At 32.3% G+C, this 12,515-nt stretch overlaps 1 protein-coding gene across 1 annotated transcript; it reads right to left on the bottom strand.

Moving 5' to 3' along the window:
- Nucleotides 1–11,728: 11,728 nt before the first annotated feature.
- On the bottom strand, nt 11,729–12,515 carry LOC140803593 (pectinesterase inhibitor 3-like). Its single transcript, XM_073159495.1, has one exon. The coding sequence runs from the start codon at nt 12,347–12,349 to the stop codon at nt 11,795–11,797; it is 555 nt and encodes a 184-aa protein (XP_073015596.1). The 5' UTR covers nt 12,350–12,515; the 3' UTR covers nt 11,729–11,794.

Raw genomic sequence — 12,515 nt, 5'->3', positions numbered from 1 at the left:
TGTAAACAGGGCCGTACCTCTTGTGAGGCGAAAGAGACCATCGTCTCAGAGTCCAGTCTTCACATGGGCAAAAATAAAAAAATTGTCGGTCTCATGTTGTTGACGTCTGCACATAAATAGTATGTTCATTGGATATTTAAAAAAAAGATGGACTATTGACCCATTGAAAACATGATTAAATATGATGATTGTGTTCATTGAGGATTTAATAAAATTATGTAGAGCCCAAACAATAAAGCTACGTGGCTCATTAATTAAATTTTTAAAAATTTGTATGCATAAAATTATAATGCTTGTCCAATATATTTATTATTTTATCTTGTGTCAACTTATGTGTTAAACTTTTATACTTTATTTCTCGATTATTTGGCCTATTTTCTTGAATTTATGTAGTTCGACCCATTTCAAAAACAAAACAAAAAACAAAAAATGTGATACTTACCTATTTTACATATCTTTATTTTCTATTTTCTTGAATAAAATATTATATTTATTATTTAAAACAAATCATATATTTTTACAATATTGGTTCATTATATTTATCATTTTGTTATTTTGATAGTTTATATTGAAAATTTTCAATTTTAGCAACATATCTTACAATTTTTTGTCAATTTCAATCTTTTTCCAATATAATTGTTCATATGACACTGCTTTACGTTAAAGCCATGTTGTTGTTGTGGTGCACGAAGAAAAAAATCGCAAAGAGATAAATATATAACTCGTAATTATATTTACTTATATCTATTTCGGTTATTTTTAATTTGCAAAATGAGCTTTACGATTATTTATCATCACAAGATTTACTTTTCAACATATCGCCTCAGGCTCTGTTAATCACTGGTACGACTCTGGGTGTAAATACGCTCCAGTGGTTCGAGTTTGTAAGAGCTATATCAAAAAACTGGTTAAGAGGCTTGTTACGTCTTGGATACAGACGAGCCGAACCAAGTCGGATATCTGGGTTGATATTTAGAAGCCTAGAATTATTGAATACATTTTCAAGGCTTGAGGAAATTATTCTCAACAAAGCGCGAAAAAATACTGATCAAACGCAAAACATGAAGAAAAAAATTTGATTCAAGAAAAAGAGGCTCAACTTACGGTTGGGCTTAGAAAATATGTAACTATTTTGGTTTTCCAATTTAAAAATACAATATAATTTTTTTTTATAAAAAGTAACTGAATAATATATACTCAAGGCGTTAAGGTGCAGTTGGGGTGCAAAACTGCAAGAAAATCCGAGTGTTTCTTCATCTGGATTTCTTAACAAAAAGTTCTATACAGTTGCGAGAACTGTTCCAGGGATGATTTGACAGTACGTGCATAAATTCTGAGCAAAAAAATTGTGTGAGACGGATCTCTTATTTGGGTCATCTATGAAAAAATATTATTTTTTATATTAAGAATATTACTTTTTATTGTGAATACGAGTTCTAGTCTCAATAAAAATGTTCCACTTACATGTAAAAAACGGGCTTAAGAGTAGGGTTGACTCGTCTCACACATAAAGATTCGTGAGATCGTCTCACAAGAGAAATTATTTCTCGTGAGCCTTTATTGGAATTTGTTACATGATGAATATTTGTATAAAAACAAGTTATATGTGGTTCCACGTTATTTTTTTTTTGTTTTCAATTCAGATATTCATTATATAAACTTATATCGTGAGTAACACTTTACACTCTGTAGCAAGGTTCTAAAAAGCGTGAAGCGCCCGAAACGCGGATATCGAGCTTCAAGCTTTTCAAGCTTAAGCAAGATTAGCACATGCTTAAGCGTGAAAAAACGTTTTTTATCTTTAGTGTAATTGTAATTATCCCAAACCAATAAATAGATAAAATAATACATAACCATGATAAATTTAAGTCTGATGCATTAATTCTCAAATTTATAAAAGCATAAAAATCTCAAAATTACAATTTTTATTTGTTTTTGCAACTTGATCACATTAAAAAATGCTAAATATATGTCAAATAATTATCAGACTTGCTTAATCATAATTAAAATTAAAAAATAAACATCTAAATTATAAACATAATTAATTATTTTAAAATAAAAATACATATCTTCAAAATAAAATTTTAAAAATAAATATATGCGATTAATTGTGCTTAAGAACACTTAATTAAACGCCTTATTTATGCTTAATTCGGTCAAACTATAGTTTAACCGCTTTTCTCCGAAGCGGGACGTTTTTGTCGAGTTTCAAGCTTAAGCGGGGCTTAAGCAGGATTTTTAGAACACCGCTCTGTAACATAAACAAAGGAACTTTATTTGGGGTATTTATATGCCATGAAAAAAAATGTGAGAATTAAACTCAATTTGCATGCCTAATTTATATTTCATTGTGTGATACACAAAGTTACCGTTTGGTTCATGGTATGAGATATATAGTATGGAGATAAGTAATATTTTGTAATAATAAATTAAATAAAAATGATACTTAATATAGTGTTTGATTTAATTGATTTGATTGATTAAATTTGAGATAATATGATATTATCATTTTATCATTGTTGAAAATATTAATAGAATATTAATAATATTATTTATTAAGGGTAATATCGTAATTTTATATTATTGATTTGATTGATGTGAGATAAATTATTACAAATTTGATTGATGTGAAATAAATAATTAATATTTTGATTGATCGAGATAAATAATACTTGTATAAAACAAGTGATATAATAGAACTATTTACAGGGGCGGAGGGATATGTGGGGCTGGGTTGGGCTCCAGCCCCACCTAATTTAAAAAAAAAATTTAAATATAGTTTATCTTAAAAATTTTATTGATTAGCCCAACCTAATTTTTTTTAAAAAAATTAAATATAGTTCATTTTAAAAAATTTATTGATTAGTCCCAAAACCCAATCTATTTTTTCTTTTTTTTTTCACTTGTTTGATATCTCATCTCTATTATTTTCTCTCAAATTATCACAATTTTCATTGCTTCAAATGGTCGTAACTTCATAATCGATCGCCATTTTTCAAAATCGATTGTAAATTCGAAAAACCCACGGCATAAGCTTTCTTTTAATACCGAAATTTCGAAGTTTCTTTGTCGTATTGGAATTAGCCGTCGCCCATCGGTCGCCGTTTTCACTTAAAATCATGAGGAAATCTTACTGTAAAGACTTTCTACAGTTCGTTCTTGTTGTTCTTAGTTAGATTTTGAATTTTAAAGGTAATTTCATATTTTAGTGTTTCGAAATTTGGGTATTTTGGTTTTTTTGGATTTCGATAATTGATATATATTAAATTGTTGATTGTAAGTACTATATTTGAGCCGATTGATGATATTTATAATTTTTGGGAATTTATTTGAGCATTATTTTGAATTTCCAGATTTTATATTGGGGATTGTCGAGTTTCAATGTTGATTATTTAGTATTTGGATGTTTAGATGCTATAGAAAATATCAATGCGAATTTATGGAATTTTGTAGGAATTGTTGAAAAATTCATAATTATGTAAATAGGATTTTCCAACTTATAAGTCAGGAACCTACAATTTGATTGACAAATGATTTATATATTTTTATCTACGTTGTTTACTTAGTTATCGAATCTGATATATTTATTTAATTTACAGATTGATTCATCTTGTTTTAACTCTCCCTAAAAAAATGGAAGCAGAGTTTTTCGGAGATTCTATGGTAATTTACATCGAACGAGATCTGGTTGAAAAAATTGATAACGATTTAATAATTAATGAGTTTTATTCTAAGAAGAATCGAAGAGCACAACTTCAGTAGTATTTTAATTCCATGTTTTGAAGGTATTAAATATTAAATACTTTTGTTCTATGTTTTCATGAAGTCAATGTTTACATATTTTTTATTTTAAATTTTTTATTTAATTATTTTTTATTAAATATCATATGGGACGGAGCCAGCCCCAGGTAATTTTGAATCCTGGCTCCGCCCCTGACTATTTATATTAGTACTTACAAGTACTTGAACCAAACAGTACCAAAGTGTTATTTTATGCAATTAAAATTAATAAATATTAGTTTTTGAATAATTATTTAGAATCGTTGACATAATATAATTAATATATTTAAATTATAAATATTGTTATAAAAAAATTATTATATAAAAATATTTATGTCATTTGGGATAAAAATTAATACAGAGCAGTGTTAATTAAATTTAGGCAAAAACTTGTGTGAGACGGTCTCACGAGTCGTATTTGTGAGATAGATCTCTTATTTGGGTCACCCATGAAAAAGTATTACTTTTTATGCTAAGAGTATTACTTTTTATTGTGAATATAGGTAGGGTTGACCCGTCTCACGGATTATGACCCGTGAGACGGTCTCACATAAGACTCACTCTTAAATATAAAAATAACACAAACTCTAAACCATAACTGAAATTCATTGATGAATGCATATACATAAATGTAATTTATATTTTCATGAGATGTCGAATTCAAATTTGAATTTAAAAAAAAATTGAAAAGACTTCACATATTAAGTACGTATTTATTTTTATTTATTTTTTGCGCATTTAATATGATAGATGAATATATTAATATTGATAAATATTTTATTTTATCTTTTTTTTGAGAATTTTTCCAAATATGAAAATTATAGCGTGTGTGTGTGTATATATATATAGATAGATAGATACACACACACAAATTATTTTTCAAATAACAAGTATTAATGACAGCTCCATCGATCATTTTAGAAGGAAGTAGGTCTCTGTAAGATGGTATCACGAATCTTTATCTGTGAGACGAGTCAATTCTACCGATAGTTCTGATAAAAAGTAATACTCTTAACATAAAAAATTATACTTTTTCATTAATGACCCAAATAAGAGATTTGTCTCATAAAATACGATCAATGAGACCGTATTACACAAGTTTTTGTTTATACCGTTGTCAAACGGGTAAAATCATGGGAAAACAGGCCAGCCCACCATCCCTGCGGACTGAAAATCCCTAGTCCAACTAAATCCAAAATAGGTTGCGGGTTAAATAGCTCGGTCTATTGGTCTGCTCACAAATAATAAAAATAAACAAATAAAAAAAAAATCATTATAATTGTTGAAATAATATATTTTAATATGGAAAAGTAATAGTTGAATATTTGAATGTTGAAAATAAGAGTTGTAACGTTTGAAATTTGTGTGTGATGATGTAGGTAATGATGTATTTTATTTTTGGATTATGTGTAATGAAACTCTATAAATAGATCTCTCATTTGTGAAGAAAAACACAATTGAGTAGAGAGAAAAATATTATAAAGTGTGTAGTTTGGTAAATTTTGAGAGTTTGAGATTTTTACTTTTTACCATAAATTTTTACTTTTTCACAACACGTTATCAGCACGAAGCTCTAAAAGTCCTACATACTATTCCAAGCTCCAAACAGAAGAAAAAGGTAACAAAAGTAATAATATTTATTTTACTGTTATTTATTTATTGTGTATTTATTTAATATACAATATAATGTTATTATTAGAAATAATAAAAATAAATTTTTCATAAACTTGTTATAAATCCTGGGAGGATGTTAAGACGACATCCCACACTCCCGGTAAGGGATACGACAAGTATAAAAGCCTATAAGGTTTTTAAACAAAATAAATTATGACACTCATTATAATATTATGATATGATATACATAATTATTTAAACATGTCTAATATTATATACATCATATTATTACCATAAAATTATACAAATACATACATTTATTTTTTGTACACCAACGGTCATAAACGGTAACAAACGGCTAGTTTTTGCCCTATAAATATCATCTCACAAACACATTCAATCACTCCAACTTTCTCTTCTTCTCTAAAAATTATTCATCATCAAATTTTTCGAAGAAAAAAGAAGATGGCTTTCTCAAGGATATTTTTAATTATTTTGGTTATCATACTCACGAGTCTTGTATTTATCGGAGAATATCCTCCTCGTGCGTTTTCTTTATTTTTACAAATACTTGTACTTGTTGTTTATCCGTTACTTTGTATTGCAATATTTATTAACTAATAAAATGCATCGTAATTTTTTTTAGTACCACCATGTCAAATTTAACAAAGCTCGAATTTATTGCGCTCGACATCACGGGAAAGAATTATATGCCATGGACTCTAGATGTAGAAATGCATCTTGAGTCATTGGGTCTAAGCGAGACCATTAAAGAAAATGGCATATGCACGTCACAAGAAAAGGCAAGAGCCATGATATTTTTGCGTCGACATCTCGACGATGGATTGAAATGTGAATATCTGACTGAAAAAAATCTCATGGCTTTGTGGAAGGGATTAAAAGAAAGATTTGAACATATAAGGGAAGTTATACTTCCGACCGCCCGGGATGAATGGAACACACTGAGATTCCAAGATTTTAAAAAAGTCAGTGATTACAATTCGGCGATGTATAGAATAATCTCGCAATTAAAATTTTGTGGACATGAGGTCACAGAATCTGAGATGCTTGAAAAAACATTTTCCACATTTCATGCATCAAATATTACTCTACAGCAACAATATAGAGTACGTGGATTTGCGAGATATTCTGAGCTCATCGCCTGTCTTCTTGTGGCGGAAAAGAACAACGAGCTATTAATGAGAAATCATCAGTCCCGACCCACTGGATCAACAGCATTTCCAGAAGTAAATGCTGTAAGTAAAAATGAATTTATACCTGGAAACCAAAATCAATTTCAAAGACAAGGTTTTGGTCGAGGTCGAGGTCGTGGACGTGGACGTGGACGTGGACGTGGACGTGGAATTGGTCGTGGTCGTGGACGCGGCCGTGGTTTTGAAAACAATAGAGATAGTTATAACTCATCTCAAAAGAGCGTCCCAAACCATCCACAGAAAAGACATCATGAGAATACAAGTGTTAATGAGAATCACTCAAAAAGATATGAAAGTTCTTGTTACAGATGTGGTACTCCAGGACATTGGTCCAAAGTTTGTCGAGCCCCTGAGCACCTTTGTAAACTTTATAAAGAATCATTAAAGGGGAAAGAAAAGGAGACCAACTTCACTGAACGCAGTGACCGTTTGAGTGATTCAACTCATCTTGATGCTGGTGATTTTATGAATGATTTCTCTGGAAATGATCAACATGTTGGTGGGATAGAAATGAACAATTTTGATGCTTGCAGATTTTCTCAATGATTTTTCTGAAAATGAACAATATAGTGGTAGAATATAAATGTACAATAATTTGTTTTTCATGTATTCATATAATAATGTTTTATTGTACAATTATGATATGTGTTATATTTATATATGTATTGTCAGTAATTTTATTTCATTGCATATTTTTTTGAAGTTCAAATATGGAAAATGCTATGAGCAAAGCTGAAGTTTGCATACCCGATAGTGGTACAACGCACACTATTCTCCGAGATAAAAGATATTTCTTGGAACTAAAACCAACAAAAACAACGGTGAACACAATATCAGGTCCTGTAGACTTGATTAAAGGATGTGGTAAAGCACAATTTTTGTTACCTAATGGTACAAAATTTTTGATCAATGATGCTTTATATTCACCACAATCGAAAAGAAATTTGTTGAGTTTTAATGATATATATTCCCATGGGTATGATACTCAAACAATGAATGAAGGGAATGAGAAATATATGTGTCTTATCACATATAAATCAGGAAAGAAATATGTGATTGAAAAACTATCAATGCTCCCTACTGGATTGCATTATACACATATAAGTCCCATTGAATCAAACATGGTAGTTGATAATTCCTCGATATTAACCAATTGGCATGATCGATTGGGACATCCTGGTTCAACAATGATGCGAAGAATTATAGAAAATACACATGGTCATCCACTGAAAGACCAGAAGATCTTTCAGAATAATAAGTTTCAATGTAAAGCATGTTCTCTTGGAAAACTTATTATAAGACCATCACCAGTCAAAATCCAAACTGAATCACCAATGTTTCTTGAACGTATTCAGGGTGATATTTGTGGACCAATCCATCCACCATGTGGACCATTCAGATACTTTATGGTATTGATTGATGCCTCCAGCAGATGGTCACATGTATGTTTATTGTCAACTCGAAATGTTGCATTTGCAAGATTACTTGCTCAAATAATAAAATTGAGGAATCAATTTCCCGATTATACAATCAAGAAAATTAGACTTGATAATGCTGGTGAATTTACTTCCCAGACTTTCAATGATTATTGTATGTCTATGGGAATCATTGTTGAGCATCCTGTTGCTCATGTACATACACAGAATGGATTGGCTGAATCATTGATTAAACGTCTGCAAATGATTGCTAGACCAATGATTATGAAAACAAAGCTCCCTATTTCTATATGGGGACATGCAATTTTACACGCTGCTTCATTAATTCGCATCAGACCAAGTGCATATCATAAATACTCCCCATTGCAGCTTGCATTTGGTAAAGAACCAGACATTTCTCATCTGAGAATTTTTGGATGTATGGTGTATGTGCCTATTGCACCACCACAACGAAAGAAAATGGGACCTCAAAGAAAGGTTGGAATTTATATCGGTTATGATAGTCCATCAATCATTCGATATCTTGAACCTCAGACAGGAGATGTGTTCACAGCACGTTTTGCTGATTGTCATTTTAATGAGGAAATCTTCCCAATGTTAGGGGGAGAACAAAAACATACCGAAAAAGAAATTACATGGTATGTATCATCATTGTTACATCTGGATCCAAGAACAAAACAATGTGAAAAAGATGTACAACAAATTGTACACTTGCAAAGAATAGCAAATCAAATACCAGATGCATTTGCAGACACAAAAGGGGTAACTAAATCATATATACATGCTGCAAATGCCCCTGCTCGAATTGAAATTCCAAAGAAACAAATGGAAGATACTCATGATGTCATTAAACGCCTGAAGCGTGGAAGGACAGTCGGTTCCAAGGATAAAAATCCTCGAAAAAGAAAATTCATAGAGAAACATGATGATCACAAAATAGAGAATGTTGTTCCTGAAGAAACACATGATGATGAAAATGTTCTGTCAGAACCACAAACTGACGAGAATCATGAAATCTCTATCAATTACATTAATACTGGAAAAATATGGAACCGAAAAGATATAGATGAAATTGATGATATATTTTCTTATAATGTGGCAATCGACATCATAAATGATAATGAAGATCATGAACCAAAATCTTTTGGTGAATGTAAAAATCGGCAGGACTGGATAAAATGGAAAGAAGCCATCCAGGTTGAATTGGATTCGCTAAATAAACGTAATGTTTTTGGACCTATAGTCCTTACACCTGAAGGTGTAAAACCTGTTGGATACAAATGGGTTTTTATTCGAAAGCGAAATGAGAAAAATGAAATAGTAAGATATAAAGCTCGACTTGTTGCACAGGGTTTTTCTCAAAGGCCTGGAATTGATTATGAAGAAACGTATTCTCCTGTGATGGATGCAATTACGTTTCGGTATTTGATTAGCTTGGCGGTATCTGAAAATTTAGAAATGCGTCTTATGGATGTTGTTACAGCTTACTTATATGGATCACTTGATAGTAATATATATATGAAAATCCCTGAAGGATTTAAGATGCCTGAAGCACAAAGTTCAAAACCCAGGGAATGTTATTCTGTGAAATTACAAAGATCATTATATGGGTTAAAGCAATCAGGTCGAATGTGGTATAATCGACTAAGTGATCACTTGATGAAAAAGGGATATGTAAATAATTCAATATGCCCTTGTGTTTTCATTAAGAAAACAACATCCGGATGCGTAATTATTGCTGTATATGTTGATGATTTAAACATCATTGGAACGAATAAGGAAATTCAAGAAGTTGTGTCATACTTGAAGGAAGAATTTGAAATGAAGGATCTTGGAAAAACCAAGTATTGTCTGGGTTTACAAATTGAACAAAAAGAATGTGGAATGTTTGTTCACCAGACAAATTATACAGAAAAGATCCTTAAACGTTTTAATATGGATAAAGCAAATCCTTTAAGTACTCCAATGGTTGTTAGATCATTAAACATAGAAAAGGATCCATTCCGTCCATGTGAAGATGATGAAGATATTCTTGGTCCAGAAGTACCATATCTAAGTGCCATCGGTGCCCTTATGTACCTTACAAATTGTACAAGGCCTGATATATCTTTTGCCGTGAATCTGTTGGCAAGATTTAGCTCATATCCAACAAAGAGACACTGGAACGGAATTAAACATATATTCCGTTATCTACGAGGAACGACAGACTTGGGACTTTTGTATTCAAAAGATGCTAATCCAAGTATAATTGGTTATGCCGATGCTGGATACTTATCTGATCCACACAAGGCACGTTCCCAAACTGGATATGTATTTACTCGTGGAGGCACTGCAATATCTTGGCGTTCACAGAAACAAACGCTCGTAACAACTTCATCAAATCATGCCGAGATTATTGCACTACATGAAGCAAGTCGTGAATGTGTGTGGTTAAAATCAATGACCCAACATATCCAAATTTCATGCGGATTATCATTTGATGAGAAGCCTGTGATACTATATGAAGATAATGCTGCATGTGTTGCTCAAATGAAAGAAGGATACATAAAAAGCGACAGAACTAAACATATTCCTCCTAAGTTCTTCGCATTCACCAAGGAGCTTGAGAAGAATAAATGTATTGATGTTCGTCACATTCAATCAAGTGAAAACTCATCAGATCTCTTCACAAAGGCACTACCTACGTCAATATTCAGAAAGCACATATATAATATTGGGATGCGCAATCTACGAAATTTGTGAAGAGTTGTTCGTGTCAACATGAGGGGGAGTTCACGTGACTGCACTCTTTTTCCCTTACTATGGTTTTTATCCCAATGGGTTTTTCCTAGTAAGGTTTTTAACGAGGCAGTACAAAACACGTAATGAAGACATCATCGTATCATGATCATCATCACAAGGGGGAGTGTTGAAATAATATATTTTAATATGGAAAAGTAATAGTTGAATATTTGAATGTTGAAAATAAGAGTTGTAAAGTTAGAAATTTGTGTGTGATGATGTAGGTAATGATGTATTTTATTTTTGGATTATGTGTAATGAAACTCTATAAATAGATCTCTCATTTGTGAAGAAAATCACAATTGAGTAGAGAGAAAAATATTATAAAGTGTGTAGTTTGGTAAATTTTGAGAGTTTGAGATTTTTACTTTTTACCATAAATTTTTACTTTTTCACAACAATAATTAAATAAAAATTTCAATTCCTTTCATAATAAATATTTATAAAAAAATATCAATAAAACTTTTAATTATGATTTCACACGTCTACATTTTATATAAAGTAATTAATACAAAAAATTCACTACTTTCATTGAAAATTACATAAATCGATAACGTAAAAATAAAAAATAAAAATATTCCTTTTAGACGCAAGCCCGTCTAAGCCCGCGATCCGTCGGGTTAACATATCTGGGCCCTCATTTAAATTGTTTGATGGAACGAGTCTATCCGACGAACAAAATCCGACAGATCGTTCCATCTAACAATGACGCTATTTTAGATAGAATTAACGAGCAAACTTAAATGCAGAGCAGCTCACGAGTAAATAAAAACTTGCATCATAGCTCAATCAAATTCAGACTATATATATATATATATATATATATATATATATATATATATATATATAACCTTAAAACAACAACATTAACAGACTAGTACCGTGTGAATTTGCACACAGATCTTTATATATATATATATATATATATATATATATATATATATATATATACATAGTTCGACGCGGAGTTTAAGGAGACTCGTCAAGAAGGTTGATGAGATACAGTGCGTTGCTGGTGACTCTGGCCACGTTGGTGATCCTCCGCCGCACGTCGGCGCGGACATTAACGCCGATCTCCTTGAATCCGTCGAGGCAAGTGTCCTCATTCGTCAAGGCGGCGCTGACCCACGTCTCCGCGTTGCTCATCTGCCACCGGAAATCCCCTCCGCGGTGGAGGTGCTGCAGATCTGAAAGTGTGTTTCTCAGCTCATCCATGGCGTCCCCCATTTGCTCAACGCAGTCGTTCAGGGCTCCCCGTGCCCTCCGGCCTCGAACCGTCAGCTGGGATAGGAATACCGAGCCTCTGCGCACGTGTGCAAGGCTGACCCTGACTGCGAGCTGAGCCAACTCGCGGGGTGTGCTGGCGGAGCTGCCGTGCGTCGAGAGTGTTCTGAGGCAGATGTTGGGGTAGCTTGCGTGGAAGCAGGAGGTGCGAACTAGGTCGTGCCTGTAGGCAGCATGGGTTGTTGAGAGTAGCAATGTCAAGAGATAAACGGTCAGAAAAAAACGGTGTCCCTTTGCCATTGTGGTTCCGGCGAACAATTCGGCTGTCCGTGGTTGCGCTCGCGGTGGCGGTGGGTTTAGGGCGGCGGCCACTGTTTGTGGTTGTTGCGATGGCTTTCAGGACACAGTGCGAGTGAATATTGTGGACTCCTGATTAATAGATTTTGAGATAAAGGAACATGTAATG

Source organism: Primulina eburnea, chromosome 10 (assembly GCF_022965805.1).
Source record: "Primulina eburnea isolate SZY01 chromosome 10, ASM2296580v1, whole genome shotgun sequence".
Lineage (NCBI taxonomy): Eukaryota > Viridiplantae > Streptophyta > Magnoliopsida > Lamiales > Gesneriaceae > Primulina > Primulina eburnea.
Note: the sequence above shows the minus strand (reverse complement) of the source record. Positions and strands in the feature narration are given on the sequence as shown.